Consider the following 18,157-nt stretch of genomic DNA (forward strand, 5'->3'; position numbering starts at 1 on the left):
ATTGGCCCTAACATTCCTCTTTAAGTAAAAAAAGAAAGATAACTAGCATTCTTCTTTAAAAAATAAAAAAGATATTAATAACCCATATTCCATTCCAGTCTATGTTATGATCCACTTAATAAACATTAAATCCATAAAAGTCCAACAAGGTTAGTTAATTCTAATTTCTAGTCCACATTTAGTGATGCATCGTCATTCTCATTATTTTGCATATTAATTAGATGGATTATTGCAGCCAATCAATGGGTTTGAAAAGCAAGTTTTAAGACAAGTTTTAAGAATGGCAGAAGATGAGGACCAAGAGAATATATATAAATTTTTTCACCAGAGAAAAAGAGAATATAAAATTTATTCTACCTTTAATTAACAACAAAGCGTGGGTGCTACCTAGATGTTGTAAGGAGCAACGTCCAGGGCTTTGATGACATTGATTAGGGTTGGTGGTCACTGACTCACAAGTCAAACATAGATTTATTTTTTCTATTATTTTGTAAACTTGTAAAATAAATATTGTTGCTGGTATATGGATTTTTGTTTTTGGCCATTGGTGGTATATGGATCTAGTCGATCACAGAAGTTACAAAACTAATAATATTAAAGACGCCATTTTTTTTTTCTAAATTTTAATATTCAAATAATGTGAGAGGTGATATGACACAATGATGATATGAACAAATAAAATAAAGGAGGATTTAGAGTTCATTCTATTTTATAAATCTTTTTTAGAATAAAATTGGTAATGATTTAAGGTTTTTGATTAAGTTCTTTTATTTTTCCTCTTTGACTATCTTATGTTAGGTTTTAACTCCAAAATTTTGGGCAGAGTCCAAAATATCGAAGTTAAAACTTAACATGCAGCCTCTACAAATCTCACTCTACACCATAGGAAGAGAAATACCCATCAAATCGAGGAAAGATTTTATTATGAATTAAAATGATTTTTTTTATAAATTAAAAAAACTTTATTATAAATTAAAATGATTTTTTTATAAATTCTTTTGAATTAAAATAATTTTTTCAAAAATTTTAAAACACCCTCAGTCTCTATATAAAAACTATTTTTTATAAAGGACGTAACTCTAATTATCTCTAAAATAAATTAAATTGAGATTTATCTTAGAGTCTATAAACTGTAGAATAACTCATAACACTGAAAGACAATTGTGCAACAACAGATGTGAATGTCACATCCAAACAAAAATATTGTCATTTTCTTTTGTAGAATTTAAACATAAATATCATATTGTCCATATAAAAGAAGTAAAAAGAATATTGATAATGGTCCTTACTCCTTAGTCCTAACCCATTTTTAATATGCAACAATCATGCACAAAATTGATCATATTTCTAATTTTTTATAATTTAATAGTATAAGTGAATTTTTTTGGGTAAATTAATAGTCCATAAGTTTTACCTGCATACTATTTACATACATTAAATTGTTAGAGTACTATAGAAGAAGAAAAAAAAAAGGCAGGTCCCAAAAATGCCAAGTAAAGAATCCAATAAACCAGAAAAAAAGTGGTTGGAAATCTGAATGTGAAAGAAGGAACATACAATAATTTTCCAGGAAATTGAAGCGTAGCAAAAGAAAAGAAGAAAAAAAAGAAAGAGGAGCAGGAAATTGAGAGAAAGATGACGTGGTTTCTTTAAAGTGAAGCGAGAGAGAGAGAGTTATTTTCGAGAGAGAGAGCATAAAAAGGTGGAAGGAGGGTCACTTTTAAAAGGCATGGTGGTGGCATATAAAGGATGTAATCTACTACCAAAGCATCCAGACAAGTACCCTTTGAGCTAAAGCCAATGGTTCTAACTTGTACCCAGCAAGTAAAAACCTGAAAAACAACCCAAGAGAGCTGAGCCTGCTGCTGGAGAGAGAGAGAGAGAGAGAGAGAGAGAGAGAGAGAGAGAGAGTTTGGGTAATTGGTATTTATTTACCAAAAGAAAGAAAAAAGAAGAAAAAGAGTTTGGGTAATTGGGCTGGTATTTTGTGTTGTGTAGTGTAGTGGTGCATATAGTACAAGAAGCAGAGCAGACGCAATGATGAGATCACAGAGATCTTTAATCCTCTTTCTGACCAAACACTGCCACCCTTACCACTGGCATCATCAACCCCTCCTATAGGCCAAGACAGTATTTCCTTTCACTATTTCTCTCTTCCTTGCCTTCACACCCAATATTTATTTACTCTCTCTCTCTCTCTCTCTCTCTCTCTCTCTCTCTCTCAAACTTGCCAAGAAGGCCGCTTTTGAAATTGGGATTTGGGGTGGTTGTCTGTGTGTCTGGGTTTGCCTGCTCGACTGGGTATTACCCATACAACCAGTTGGGTAAGTACAAAGCACAAGGCAGTATTACAGCACCAAATTTAAGAGGCACAGATACCAAAAGTTGTGTGGAGGAGGAGAAAGATTTAGAGTCTATTAGAAGATGGGTTAGGCTGGCAATAAGGGAACTGGTTAGCCTCTGTGGGTCTGGTTTTATTTCAGTTTAATTAGAGGGGGAGAGGAGAGCTATAGCTTTTGGTGGTGGTGGGTAGGTGGGTGTTGTGTAATGGAACTGAAAACATTGAATGGCAGAGGCTTTTGGGAGAGGCATCATCATCAGCAAGAGCAGCAGAGGCAGAAGTTTCAGGTTTCAGAGAGGTGGCAGCAGCAGGAGCAGCAGTTGCAGCAGCACAAGAAGCAACAAGATCAGGAGAGAGGGATTAAGCAAAGCAGCAGCAGCAGCTGGGAGAGTACTAAAGAATCCGCAACCCCAACCCACTACTAGGAATAGGATTATTAGCAAAAAGTATAGTAGAACTAGTACTTTCACTGTTCCATTAAAAGCTGGAAGAGGAAAAGCACAAGGGCCTGAGTCTGGATCCTCAAAGGAATCATCATCATCACCATTTTCTCCATCATCATCATCATCAACAACATCATCTGCACCAAAACCAAGACCAAGACCAAAACCAAACCCAAAACCCTGTTCTCAATTTAAGGCATGTAGTGGAAGATCAACAAGGAGGAGGAGAACAACAACAACAACAACAACAAGACCAACAATACCATCAGCACCAAGCTTTCAGTTTCCAGCCTTTTCAGCTCCAACAAGACCACCACCAACAACAACACCAACATTTCTTTGGAGGCTTATTAGACAACACTGCACAGCTCCAACCCCCACAAGCTGCTCCAAAGAAACGCGCGAGTACCCACGTCCCTTCTTCTTTCGCGGAACAGAGCATCGAATATGCAAGAAAAATGGGAGAGTCCCACCACCAAGCAACGACGTCGTCTCGACTGGGGATAAGGTCTACGGGAAGCGGCGACATCGTGGAGGTCCGAGGCCACATTGTGCGGTCGACGGGGCGAAAAGACCGGCACAGCAAGGTCTGCACGGCCAAGGGCCCAAGAGACCGCCGGGTCCGACTGGCTGCTCACACCGCCATCCAATTCTACGACGTGCAGGACCGCCTCGGCTACGACCGCCCCAGCAAGGCCGTCGACTGGCTCATCAAGAAGGCCAAGGCCGCCATCGACGAGCTCGACGAGCTTCCCGCATGGAACCCAACTTCAACCACCAGTGTAGCAACAACAACAGTTCCTACAACTTCAGTCACCATGGACACCTCCCAAAACGCAAGTACCCACCCCCGTTTTGCGGCGGTGGATACTGCAATTGCTTCTGGTAGTCGAAGAACAGCAACAACAGCAACAATGGTGGGTAGTAGTGCAGAGTTTCAAAACCCCAACAACAACAGCTCGAATTTTCTGCCGGCTTCGCTGGACTCGGACTCCATTGCAGACACCATCAAGTCCTTTTTCCCAATGGGTGCTGCGGCGGCTGAAGCTCCATCGTCGACCATACAGTTTCACCAGAACTTCCCACCAGATTTGCTGTCCAGGACCAGCAGCCAGAGCCAAGATTTACGTCTCTCGTTGCAGTCTTTCCAAGACCCAATGCTTCTTCACCATCACCAGACTCACCAAACCCATCAAAACGAGCAAACCCTTTTCGGGTTTGATGGGTCCTCCGCCGCGTGGTCCGAGCATCACCAGGAGCAGCAGCAGCAGCAGGCAGAGATCAACAGGTTCCAGAGAATGGTAGCTTGGAACAATGCAGGTGCAGATACTGGTAATGGTGGAGGTGCCCACAGCGGATCAGCTGGTGGGTTCATCTTCAACTCGGTGCCAATCTCACAGACTTCTCTATCTCCTTCGCCACCGCCTTTGCAGCCGCTGCTGTTCGGCCAAAGCCAGTTCTTTTCTTCTCAGAGGGGACCCCTTCAGTCCAGTAACACGCCTTCGATTCGTGCTTGGATGGACCAACACTCCATTTCCGACCATCAGATCTCACAACCATCAATCCATCACCACCACTCTTCCTCCATCTCCGGCATGGGATTCGCCTCCGGCGGATTCTCCGGCTTCCACATCCCGGCACGAATCCAGGGCGAGGAGGAGCATGACGGCATCTCCGACAAGCCGTCCTCTGCTTCCTCCAATTCTCGCCATTGAAACAAGCTGAGGCTGAAGTTTCTCTCTTCTAAAGGTGCTACCTTTAACAATTTTCTTCACTCATTTCCCATTTTGATTATTTTTACTTCAATTTTACACATTGTCTACTTGTTGGTTGATTTGTTATTGCAGGGCTCATCTACCTTCCACAGGGAGATAAAAGAGTTAGCTGTTTGATGCCAATTCAGACACAGCCAGAGAGAAGAATTTTCAGTCACTTTGATTCAATGGCGTATGCCTTGGGAAGAAGAAATCTGAGTGCATTTCGGGTTTTTTCGATCCCTCGGTTTGTTTTACTTCCATTGCTTTTCATCAGTTTGCATTTCGGTTCTGCTTTTCATGTTTGAGTTGAGCTTCTAAGGCTCAAACTTTGCTTAGTCCTTTGTTGGATTCGCTCTTTATTTCAGTTGCTAGACTTGCATGTTGCATGTTGTTTGCTTTATTTTTCTTTCCTAGAGTTAAATGGAAGTTCTATGCTTTAATTCATTAGTACAGACTTGTGGCACTGAATTTGGTATTGTTTTTAAAATTCAAAGGAATCCCATGTCACCAGATATAGGAAATTTGCAGATATTGGGTATTTGTCATTCCTATATATATTTTGGTTTGAGAGGTGGTTTTTTTTCCTCATCTAATTTTAGAAGTAGTAAATTTCTCATGTAGGTGAAAGAGAGTGTTAATTCTCTTTGTGGATGTTTTGTGCTTTATTGCTTTTCAGTTCATGCCTCAATAGCTAGTTCAAACCTGCCAAAAAAAATTGGTAGAAGATGTATATATTTGATCTTATATATCTCTATCCTTGGTCTGCTCTCCAGAGTCAAACCCAAGTCATTGTCCAAAAACAACCCAAGTCCTTGTCCATAAACAGTAGAAACTGTTGGGGTTGGAGTAGACTAGTAGCTGATTCCTCAAGTCCAAATCTTCCCAAGCTGCTGCAAAATTGGGAAATTCCCCAACTTACGAAGGGTTTTCCCTTTTAACTCCATATTGCTGCTCTGCTTTAGGATTGCAGTATATAGTGAGTAAACTTGAGTGTGCAGACTAGGAATACGAAATAGCCAAAGAGCTTCAATATAGCTCCAATATAGCTCCAATTTGAGAGTGATGAAGACCCACCATTTACCCAAATTAGTGTCAATTGAACATGCTCCTGTCGGCTCTTTGGCTTCAACAAGAATCAATGTCCACCCATCTTGAACCCCATTTTACCCCAACTGGTAGAATTTGGTTCAACCAGCTAGTTTGGCCCCATGTTCCACACTCTGCTGTTTCCTCAAACGGTCAAACGACTCAAACCCATGTCTTTTTATTGTAATTCAAAGAGGGCAGTAAATGTGAGTAACCAAGTCCTCAAAATTACTTTTGACATATACATAAGACCAGGTTGTGAAGGAATCTAAGGGTCACGGTCTGTATGATCTATAAGGAGACCAAGTGGGGCTAAGTGGAGTACATCTACAGGAGGAGGAGCCATGAAAGGGGATTGGAATGAACACAAACTCAATTATGGAGAATACACAGATGGATACCACCAAAATTATGGTACTTGCCCATCTGTCTATGGTCCCCTACCCTGTAAATCTCAGTGCCTAATAAAAATCTTATAGAGCCTAGCTGGAAACTTTGCTTTTTTTTTTTTTTTTTTGGCTTCAAGATAAAACACTTAGGCACTTAGCTTCTATTGAGATGGTGGCATTTCGTTTTGGTTGTTGGTATTGAGTGAGAAAAACAGAATAAGTTATGTAACACTGCAATAGACCCATTAAAAAAATAACTATGGACTCTGATAGAATTAGAGCATCCAACTCAAAATCAATTGCCAATGGATGGAGAGGACCATGACTTATAAGGCACATATACTAAGCTCTAGTTTTTCGATGTGGGACATTGCTCTACATTACTCTCAACACGCCCCCGCACGTGTGGTGAGATTTTTGAGCCTTACACGTGAACAAATTGTATTGGGTGACGTGGGAGCACGTGTGGCCGTTGGGCCTTACACGCGGATAACTAAGCTCTGATACCATGATAGAATTAGAGCATCCAACCCAAAACCAATTGGCAATGGGTAGAGAGGCACATGACTTATAAGGCACATATACTAAGCTCTAGTTTTCCGATGTGGGACATTGCTCCACATTACTCTCAACAGACTCTAGCTATGGCTGCAAATATGCTGTGGGTTAATATGATCATGGGTCTTGGAAGATGCCAATTAAGTACAGAGCTTATTGTGTAAAGGTCTAAGATCCTTGTCTGGATGCATATGGCCTAACAAAGCATGAGGATAATTAATGAATAACTGATACATTTTTAATTCATAATGGACATATTAGTTGTACTGTGGTGAATCTAATAACTTATCTTTTCTCTGCATGGACGTTTTCTGCCCCACAGCCTTCAGCCCATCATCAACCCCACATCACATAACCCTTTCTTATTCTCTTGTTAATGTAGCATTAAAGAAATAATTAAAAGATTAAAGAACCCAAATCATTGAGTTCAGCATTTATGATCATAGGCTAACGACACACACAAGAATCTATAAATTGCACGGGTGAACATTAAAAATGCAGATAAGAAATCATATATGCATCATGCATGTTAAATATTTGCGGAGTATAATAATAATGATAATAAAGAATGATTATAACATTCGACAACACTAATTAAGCTCGGTACAATAAATAACTATAAGGCAGACATGCAGTCCATTTTAAACTCACACCAACTACAAATCTGCAAAAGCAGAACACAGAAATGATAAAAGGAACCATTACACCAGTGTCAATAAAGCCATATTCTACGCGAGCTGATTAATTACCTCTTTAATTCCAATCTGAAAATTGATGGACGCAAATTTGGGAGTAGTGATAAAGTGATATGAACTTATCATGAAATCATAACTTCAACACAGCTGTGAACTCAACAGTAGTTATGTCATGCAATGAATGCCGGATATCTCAGCTTCTGAGAATATCTATTATTTCCCTGGCCTGCAGCAGCAAGCAAGCATCTGATTAAGGCTTTTTACAAAGGGTTAGAAAATGGGCCAACAGAACTGAAAATGGTTGACAGACTCCATCTTTGGTCCCAGTTCTGATTGATGATTAAGTTCAAATTAAATGACATTAAAAGAGGGCTTTTAAAAAGTAGATAGCAACTTGTGGCTGAACTGCTGCTGGTAAAGTTCTAATATTGCTGCAGACACAATAGTAAAACAGAAGAGTGAAATATTGATGGGTAGCCAACCTTATAATATGAAACCAGATAGCAAATTAATGTTGCAGGGATTCCACAATAGATGTTTCAGTTTTTTAAGCTATGCATTGATACATGTACTTACATGTGCTTCACATGCGAAAGCAAAATAGATGGAGCAAACATAACTAACAGCAGAACCAGAAATATGGTATATTGATGCTCTCATGCATTCAAATTCTGCATTTCATGACCAATTGGTGAAGATGAAAGGCAACCAAGAAAGACATTCGAAAAGCACATGAAAAAGAAAAAATGATTGCTTTCAATTGAAGGGTAACAAGCCACTTTTCTTTGAGACTTCTGAACTGCTTTTTTTACTCATACCTTACAAGCACTAACAAAATCAAATGAAATTCTTCAAAGCTGTTAAACGAAAAAAAAATGCAACATATCAGTCCCAAATTCTCAATTCATGTGGTTTCATTTTTCAAGGTATCAGAGGCAATATCTATTAAGATTATCATAAGAGTTAACTATAATAACGGCCCTTGGACCAAACAAAAGAGTGTAACCATTGTTATATCACAAGTAATTTATGTATTATATAATATAGGTAAATGTTATTAATATTATCCCTACAAGTATCAATCCATCGTGGCGGTTATACACAATAATATTTCCAAATACTCGAGCAAAATTATCACATACAACCTACACTACTTTGCCCCACATTATATTAATGCATGATTTCCATACATGCCCAAAATGCAGCTTGAAAACAGAGTGGCAGCTATATCTTCAACTGGCCTTTCATGCACACCAAGATTTGTTGTACCCAAGGTCCATGTATTATATGGATAAAACCCAAATATAACAAAGAGAGGGCCCACGTCCAAAGACAGGCCGGCCCAAACAACAAACAACAACCAAGAGATAAAACCCTAGCCCAAACACAAAGATAGAAACATGGAACACAAAAACCTGAGCCCTTAGATAGCAACACTCCCGCCAAAAGGGAGACCGCCACCAACTACCACCTGGTAGGGGTGGGCACGGTGCGGTTCGGCTCAATTCACCCCGAGAACCATGCACCGCGCCAGAAATATTATATCGGTTTGGTTCAGTGTTGAGAACCGGACAAAGTGAAAAAAAACCAAACCAAACCAAACCATTGCAAGAACGGTTTGGTTCGGTGTGTGCACGGTTTTGGGCCAAAAAATGTGGGCCTAAGTCCAATTATTTTGTTGGTACTTACATTTGGTTTTTAAACATTTGGCCACACAATTGAGTTTTTGAACTACCATTCTACAAATTAAACAAATGCAAATACAATTTTGAACTTTATTTAACTTAGTACTTAAAATTTTAAAGTAAATACAACCTGCTTAAGTTATAAGTTATAACTATATATAAGATTATATATAACTATTATAGAGTAATGAGTATAGTATATATATAACTATATACTACTATAGTATATACTAGTATACTACTATAATTATATATTACTTATATAGTTATATATAACTATTGTAGTATGTATACAACTACTATACACTAAGTTACTAACTATATAGTTATATATAACTAACTATACTAAGTTACTAACTATATAGTTATATACTAAATTTATATATAACTCTATATGCATAAAACATTATTATATAGACTATAGAGTATACTAATTTTATTATATAAGATATAACTAAAATTATATACTAAAACATTATTATATATATAATATTAAACTCATAGGGTTATATAAAATATATTTTAGGTTCTAAAATAAAAATGTATAAAATGTGTATAAAAATGTATAAAATATGCATAAAAATATATAATTATATTTTAAAAAAATTACACGGTTTGGTTCGGTTTGGTTCGGGTAATATGAGCATGAAACCGGAACCGGAACCGTCTATATACGGTGTGGTTCGGTTTTCTCTTACGGTGTTGACTTTTTGGTCAACTCGGTGTTTTTTCGGTTTTTTTACGGTTGGTTTGGTTCGGTGTTTCGGTGCGTCGGTTATTATGCCCACCCCTACCACCTGGAATGATGCAAAATCACAGAAGAGTGGTGTTATTCTCACCCACTGTCCTATTTTTCCATCCATTTGTAATCCTTTTTTAAGAGTGCTGCTATTTGCACACCCTAAATTTCTCTTTGCACACCCTTTCTTGAAAAAAAAAAAAAAACTCAAGGGAAAAGACCATTTGGCCCTTCCCTCACCCACACACCCCCATCCATTTTTCTTTTTGCACACCCTCCCTAAACAGAAAAAAAAACACACACACACACCCAAAACTCACACACCCCATCCCCATCTCCCCCCCCCCCCCCCGTACACACCCCCTCCCCACCTCTCCACCATGCTGCACCACCCTCCCCGCGCGCAGCACCACCACCGTGCGCCCACCACCCTGCTGCACCACCCTCCCCGCGCGCAGCACCACCACCGTGCGCCCACCACCCTGCTGCACCACTCTCCCCGTGCCCACCACCATGCACCACCCCTCTCTCTCCTCCCTGCTGCACCACTCTCCCCGCGCCCAACCCAGCCCCGACCACCCCAGCCCTCCAGCCACCGCGCGCAGCGCTCTCTCTCTCTCTCTCTCTCTCCTTCCCTCTCTCCTTTCACCCAGCAGACAGCCAAACAAATTAAAAAAAAAAAAAAATGCAGCGGGTTCGGCGGACCAGTGCCGAACCCGGTGGTTTCGTTCGACAGGTACCCGCCGAATAGAATAGGATTGTTCGGTGGGTACTTACCGAACGAAACCATCGGGTTCGGCACTGGTCCGCCGAACCCACTCCAATTTTTTTTTTTTTTTTAAGTTATCTTCTCTCCGGCGCGCGACGGTGAGCTAGCTGCGAGGAAGGTGGTGGCGCGCGGTGGTGGTTCTGCGAGGAATGTGGTGCTGCTGGTGCGAGGAAGGTGGTGATCGGCGGAGGGAAAAAAAACAGAGAGAGGGGTGGGGTGGTCGGGGCTGGGTTGGGCGGAGGGCTGGGGTGGTCGGGGCTGGGTTGGGGGCGGGGAGAGTGGTGCAGCATGGAGGAGAGAGAGGGGTGGTGCAGCATGGAGGAGAGAGAGGGGTGGTGCATGGTGGTGGGCACAGGGAGAGTGGTGCAGCAGGGTGGTGGGCGCACGGTGGTGGTGCTGCGCTCGGGGAGGGTAGTGCAGCATGGTGGAGAGGTGGGGAGGGGGTGTGTACGGGGGGGGGGGGAGATGGGGATGGGGTGTGTGAGTTTTGGGTGTGTGTGTGTGTTTTTTTTTTCTGTTTAGGGAGGGTGTGCAAAAAGAAAAATGGATGGGGGTGTGTGGGTGAGGGAAGGGCCAAATGGTCTTTTCCCTTGAGTTTTTTTTTTTTTTTCAAGAAAGGGTGTGCAAAGAGAAATTTAGGGTGTGCAAATAGCAGCACTCTTTTTTAATTACAATTCTACTGTTTTATGAAATTACTAAAAAAGACAAATTTAAATAAATAAAAAAAAACAAAAAAGAAAACTAGGGTTGCCATGGAGGCCTTGAGAGTCCATCTATCATGTTGTGTTGTACATTGTAGCCTCCACCGGGGCCGGGGATTGATTTCAGTAGAATTACAATATGTTTGGAAAAGAGATTCCTTAACAAATTTATGGACTAGACATATATATTAGACATGATATATATATATATATATACATTCATACAGTAACTCATCTATATCTTTTTATGATTGATCAACCTTGTAACCATTAGGCTACTTGAGGTCATTGGCATTTACCCACTTGAGCTAATAAGTAACTTTATTAGGAAATTTGGGGGAGAAGGGAGGGAAGACCAAGGGAAAGGGATAGGGGCAATTAGGAATAACAAGGGTAATAAGTGGATAAACATTTTTAAAAAAATTTGAAAGGGGTTGGAAAAATATGTTGGGTGGGAATAAAAACATTCATATATACATATAAGATATACCATGGTGTGTACAGTGTATGCCTAACTTAGAAAAGCACCCAGAAAACAGAGAGCCAAATTACAAAACTGATGCTGGTGTTTCATCTTCGGAGGATCAAATGGTTAAAATGGTAAATTCAGAATGATCAAAAGCAAAGATCACAACCATGTGGTCCCGGCGGGGCTCGAACCCGCGACCTTCGGCTCATAAGACCAACGCTCTAACCAACTGAGCTACGGGACCTTGCTTGCTATATGAAACCAATTTCACTACTTATCATAAACGATAAACATATGTAAAGTTTCAAGGTAAAACGTTAACAAGAACAAGATTACAAAATTGATAGAGACAGCAAACTATCATTATCTATCACATATGATCCACAGATTTAATGATTCTCAAATTGACCCATTTTTCCTGTAATATATGAAATTGACTAAAAGTTTACATAATGACATTTTTGTTTACCAATATGTTATGACATTTAAGGAGGTGAGAGTTTTTTCTCTTATTCAAAGATTGTAGGGTTATGGCCAAAAAAAAAGATTGTAGGGTTAAGTTAGACAATGAGGGGTAACCCTTCATTCTTAGCCTGAATATTGCTTTCCTAGATCATAAATGATCTTTCCACAAAGAAACCAGCAAATAAGTATCAAAATCTGGCCTATGAAATTTGAATTTTGAATCTAGAACCTACTCCAATGAAATAAATTATAATACCAATAACTAAATAGTCACCAACTATAAGGAGGGAAGATTTGAACTTAAATTTCTTTTCTCAAGATTTAGCCTCAACTAGGTTGCATTTCCATTGAATGTGTGAATGGGAGATTTATTTCACAACTTTAGTAAAAATCTTATTATTTATGGTGCTGTATGGTCCTCAAAAGAAAATTCACTGTGATCCTAATTAAATTCTAATTAGAGCTAGAAATAATTTATTCAATTATCTACGAAGAAGGGGTAAAAAGTAATGAGAAAGATTATATAAGATAACTAAATAGGCTAAAATTGAGTGAAAATGAAGTGAGAATTATGAAATGATAAACGATAGTGTAGAATTGAACTATAAATGGAAGCTCCCAATCTCATATCCTAAAATTGAATTTGTCAAGAAAAAGCTCAATCTAGAAGAACCATGAGATCATCATGCACTAAAAAACCTCACTCTATAAAAAATAAATTTTGTATATCATACAAATAGATTTAATAATGATTTTCAAATTTAAACATTATCATTAAAAGGTGAACTTATAGATTTCAAGTAAAAATACAAGATAAGTCCAAAGTTTGATTCCGTATAATATAACAAACAAATAAACTCGTAGATTTCATATTTAAAAAATATTTATATGGTACGTCGAATTCCAAATATAGAATTTTGTCCTTGTATATATCTTTTTATTGAAAATCAATACCATATAAATACTACAATTTTGGACACACGACCCATTAATATATAAGGTCCATTGACTTTAGGTACCAAATTATAATGTTTTTTCATTTCAACTACTAAAAAATTTATGTCATTTCACTTTAGGTACTAAATTTCAGTTTAGGTACCAACTTTAAAAAACATGATTATATCGAACTGTGACTGTCTAACAGTCATAACTTTTTTATTGATTTATTGTTTTTTCAATATTTGCAAGGCTTAAACTTTAATATTTAGTCTTTGGGTTATAGGACTTCATCCCCCAAACATAAATCAAAAGTATGAAACCCTTAAAAATTTTGATTTTTTATAAATTTTAAATAGTCACAACTGTGACTGTTCGACAATTACAACTGTAACTGTTCGACAGTCACAACTGTATAACAAATTAATTTGTGACCTAATCCAAAATATTTTACTCTAGGTTAGTATCTAAACTAAAAAAAATTAGTGTCTTACTGCTTTATTAAAAAACTATTGATATTTGGTATTTAATCCTAATTTTCTATAATATATATGATGCTATCCACTATATTAATGAGTGAATTCAATCCAATGACATATTCCAATTTGACAAATTAAATTCTTTTAATTATTCAAATATTGAGTCCACAACCAATTAAAGAAGAAAAACAAGAATGAGACAAAGGCAAATTAAAGAGAATCTTATTGATAGATGGCTAGATGGAGGCCTTATATTTTGTGTATCCAACAAAATCTTTGGCTTCTTGTGGTGACAAAAGGAGTGGTGTCATGGGTGGCTCCACTGTCCTTGTCTATGGATGGTGGGTGGCTGCTGCAGGTTTTCTTGAAGGCACCACTTTTGTGTTGTTATGAGTAAGTTGGGATGGTTTGTTGTGGCTGAAGTGGGTCCCCAGAGAAAGGTAGAGATAGCTTTGCTCATTGGTGTGTCACAGCAAAAGATTTGAGGAGGATTCAAGTATAGTGACCTCTAGACAACTTCTGTTTCATATATAGTATTATCAACTTTATGACAATGCATGGTTAATCACCTTAATATATTAATATGCCTGGAAAAACTCTGGGTCAATTGCTTCATTACTGTCAAATTTTGATAGATTATCATTCAGCCATTCAGGTTATGGTTGTGGTCACCATCTTTAGCTATATGTACAAGAAATATGGAGTGAGAATTAGGGTGAGGGGTATTTTGGGAATATAGTAATTTTGATAATCTATCAAAATTGTTTCATTACTGTCAAATTTTGATAGATTATCATTCTGGTCATGGTTGTGGTCACCATCTTTAGCCATACAAGAAATGTGGAGTGAGAACTAGGGTGAGGGGTATTTTGGGAATATAGGAATTTAAAACCCTGTGGGAGTTGAAAAATAATATGGGGTTGACAATAAAATCAGGAAGCACGGTAGATTTTCATTTCCATTTTCGTTTTTAAGTGAAGACTCCATCTAAATAGGCAAAGCCTCAATATTTTTTCAAATAAAAATTAAGTTATGTTATGAGTTCGATCTATGAAACATAAAGAAAATTAATGATAAAAAATGTTTGTACATCTTAAAAGAATATTTTAAAACTAAAAATATTGCACTTCTAAAGAAAAAACAAAGTACAGTCTAGCTTACGTACATGTGTATAACATGCATGAGGTTAAGGTACAACTAAATGCATACATATATACATGTCTACGTTGTTCTGATAATAACAAAATTAACTCTAGAAACAAACATGTCCTTATCACAATAGTGTAAAAGTAGTTTGTAACAATTTTCTTCTTTATTTAGTGCCCCGGTCAAAGAAATGAGTATTCAAATGCAGTGCCTTTCAAGTTAAAACTTTTATATACACCATGGTATTGTAAATTTGTAATGCAGTAGTCCAAATTATTTTAAGAAATTTTAGAAAATCATATGTACCACTTTCTACTTTTCAAATCCCAAGAACATGTTACTACGTAAGGTATGTATTTGGTGGTGAATTTCATGCATGTGTCGGTGTTAGGGACACTTTAAAGGGACCCACTAAAGCTGCAAAAGCCAGCCATGGATGCCCAAAAATGAAACAGACAAAAGAAGCTATGGTGATGGTGTGTAATGGTGGACATTGGCAAGCAATCGTGGCTGGTAGCTCCTTTTAGTAGTTGTAAACATAATTGGAGAGAAAATCTGAGCTGGGGTTGGTTTGGTTTTTTACTTCTCGGGGAGAGAAAGTAGTGAGAGAAAAGCACAAAACAGAGCTCATAAGAGTCGGTCTAGGAAGAAAACGAGGAGTGGAGCGAGAATATGGGCGACAAATTTGAGTAAAATATTATTCCTAGTGTTCTAGATTTGCCTGGTTTTGAATTTTGAAAAAAAAAAAAAGATTTTTTGGTCATAAATTTGCATATATAACTATAAACTCCTCTGTCATCTGATCTGTCTCTCAGACAAACAACTGGATGTGAGAAAAATCTGAAAACCTCTCAGATAATCTCTCTGTTGCTTCACTGTGTTTTCTCTTTCCCTTTTTCCATTTTGTTTGCTAAAAACTTGGCTAGGCTCTTGGGTTTGTTCCTCCCTCTGCGAGATTTTGGGTAATCTTAAATTCCTCTACACAGTTTGGTTTTCAAATCATGGTTCTTCAAAATCATAGATTTGGGTGTCTCTCTCCAATCTTTGTTTCTGGGTTTGCTTTAAAATAAAAATAAAATATTAATCCATTTTTGTTGATGGGACAGAAGAACAAAAAGGGCAAGGGAGACCATAGCCTCAGAGCATCCAAATTATGAAAGCATGAAAAACAAGTTCCTCTCTGGCATCTTTGTCTTTCTGGGTTTGATCCAAAATCCCATCTTGCAATTTGTTCATTTGTAAAAGTAGATGGATGGTAACAAGAATGGCTCAAGAAGACCAAACCCAAAAGTGTAGCAATACTAGTAGTGGTGGCTTTGGAAGCATTAGTAGATCTTCTTCCAAGAAAACTAAGCAGAAGAAAGTCCCACAGAGAGGACTGGGTGTGGCTCAGCTTGAGAAGATCAGGCTAGAAGAACAGCAAAAGAAAGTAGCAGCTGCAATATTGTCAACCCCATCATCTTTATCATCACCAACCAAATCTTCATGTCCTTCTGCGCCAATTCGACAATTTTTTCACTCTAATCAATCACCCTCTTCAATTCCAATCCCATCTCTACCATCACTGGATCTACCTTCGCCACACTCAATTTTCAGGCCACCTTTTCCAGCCCAGAATGTTGATGTTAGGAAGCCAAACAGTAGTACTGTTCCATTGGCAAATAATAATGGTCATGGGTTTGAGATGCAGGGACATCATGGCAATGTTCCCAACTTGTGGAATCCTTGTGAGCTTGACAGGGAGAGTTCTTTAGGGTTGGATCCAGGATTGGCATTTCGCTCTACTTTGAATAATTTGCGTTTTGAGTCCAACCCCATTTGGCCTCTCAACAATTTGCCACAAAGAAAACAACAGCTTCAATTTCATCAGCAACCTCCTACTCCTTCAATGGTAAGACAATTGCAACTGTATTCTTCACCCCCTTTTTCTTGTAGTCTTAAAATGGTTTTATGGGGGAAAAGATGACCTTTTGATCTCCCCCTTTCAATTATTATGTAGAGAGTTAAAAGAATTTTTGTGTATGGAACTGTGTAGGTGAAGGTCTCATCGGCGACCTCATCATCATCTGTACTAAACTTTCAGATAGAGCCCCCTTCAAACCAAAGCTATTACAGCAACTATACACCTATGTGGCCAGAGGAAGAGAAGGTATGTTCATCCTGTATATTTAGCCATATGATTGTTTCTCTTGCCTGGAATATCAATAAAGACATCTCAAGAATTAGAATCTCTTAGTACAAACTGTTTTCCTGATTAAATAAGGAATTATAATGAGTGGGATCGATCTGCTTAAATTTTGGAAATCCTATTTTATATTTTTAAAGTTTTGTTTGTGAATAGAATAGTAGAAGTTGCTAATGAGGTTGGATGGAGGTACTTATGAAAGATGAAATCTTTTATGGGAATTTGCATATATTTTTATTTCAGTTTGATAGGTTTTGTTGTCTTAAACTTGGATTTGAGCACAATGTGTTTTGAACTTTTGATTGATGGTGACTACCTTTCAAATGTAGTAGATGGTTGGCATAAAGAGGCCATATCCCTTTTCTCTAGACAATCCACCAGGCCCCTCCATCAACTTCAAATTCCCTACCTTTGTTGCTCCTATGAGAACAACAGATGAAGCAACTTCATGTGGGAACAGAGGCATCTTCAATTTGGAGCCTGCAGGCAACCCAAATTTCAGGTTATTACCTTATCTTTATCTTTTGGCCTAATTTAATGCATCAGTACATGCTTTGCTCACATGGCTTCCTCTGCACTATATTCAGAGAAGGCCCTTCATGCTCAACTTCAATTTCGGATTCGAATTCAAAGAATAACATCAAAGAAAATGGGAGTGTCAATGGAGATTTTCTCACACTAGCCCCTCCTACAACTAGTTGGGCATGTCCCAGCCCAAAGTTAAACCTCCCTTCAGCTTATCTAGCACTCCATAACCATGAAGTCCCTGATTTTGAATCATATCCTTATCAAGTGAGATAATTCAACACATGCCCACTTCTCATTTCACTAGTTTTCTTTAGTACTTTCATCTCATTCTCTAAGTGCTTCTTTCTGTTAAATTGTTGAAGGGGAGTGCAGAGGACACAATTTTCCAGTCAGGACCAAGTAGTTCAAGTTCAAATCCCCAACAGGCTAATTTCTACAGCTTCTTCCCACCAGCACAGGCACAAATTGGTCCAGCAACAGCAACTATAGACAATTGTAATGGTAAAGTAGGAGAAAATGTTGATCTCAATTTGAAGTTATAAATTGTCTTCATTATTAGCCCATTTATGTGGTACTGTCTTTGCCAGGCTAGTTGTTTCTCTCTGTGAACCATATTAGGCAACGTTTTTTGCTTTTCATAAATTTCTACTGAGTAGGGTAGATATGTCTAAATTTGCATATGTAAGCTTGAGCCTTGTGAAGGGTGAGACTGTAGAGAAAGACAGGGAGATAGAGATTTTTTTGTTCGAGTCATTATTTTATGAAGCCAAAAGCTGGTGGGTGTGC

The 18,157-nt window shown here is 38.3% G+C and overlaps 2 protein-coding genes and 1 non-coding gene across 3 annotated transcripts; 2 read left to right on the plus strand and 1 right to left on the minus strand.

Moving 5' to 3' along the window:
- The first annotated feature begins 1,928 nt into the window (after positions 1-1,928).
- LOC147297944 (transcription factor TCP4-like) lies at positions 1,929-4,985 on the plus strand. Its single transcript, XM_086248728.1, has 2 exons — positions 1,929-4,533; positions 4,632-4,985. The coding sequence occupies exon 1, from the start codon at positions 3,243-3,245 to the stop codon at positions 4,497-4,499; it is 1,257 nt and encodes a 418-aa protein (XP_086104854.1). The 5' UTR covers positions 1,929-3,242; the 3' UTR covers positions 4,500-4,533; positions 4,632-4,985.
- A 6,817-nt stretch (positions 4,986-11,802) lies between these two features.
- On the minus strand, positions 11,803-11,876 carry TRNAI-UAU (transfer RNA isoleucine (anticodon UAU)). Its single transcript has one exon. It is a non-coding gene; the product is annotated as a tRNA-Ile (tRNA).
- A 3,077-nt stretch (positions 11,877-14,953) lies between these two features.
- On the plus strand, positions 14,954-18,127 carry LOC147297946 (uncharacterized). The gene is made up of 5 exons (XM_086230214.1): positions 14,954-16,549; positions 16,694-16,807; positions 17,176-17,345; positions 17,431-17,635; positions 17,734-18,127. Exons 1-5 carry the CDS (start codon positions 15,911-15,913, stop codon positions 17,911-17,913), a joined length of 1,308 nt encoding a protein of 435 aa, XP_086086340.1. The 5' UTR covers positions 14,954-15,910; the 3' UTR covers positions 17,914-18,127.
- Positions 18,128-18,157: the final 30 nt, after the last annotated feature.

This window comes from Dryas octopetala, chromosome 1 (assembly GCF_963921425.1).
Source record: "Dryas octopetala chromosome 1, drDryOcto1.1, whole genome shotgun sequence".
NCBI lineage: Eukaryota > Viridiplantae > Streptophyta > Magnoliopsida > Rosales > Rosaceae > Dryas > Dryas octopetala.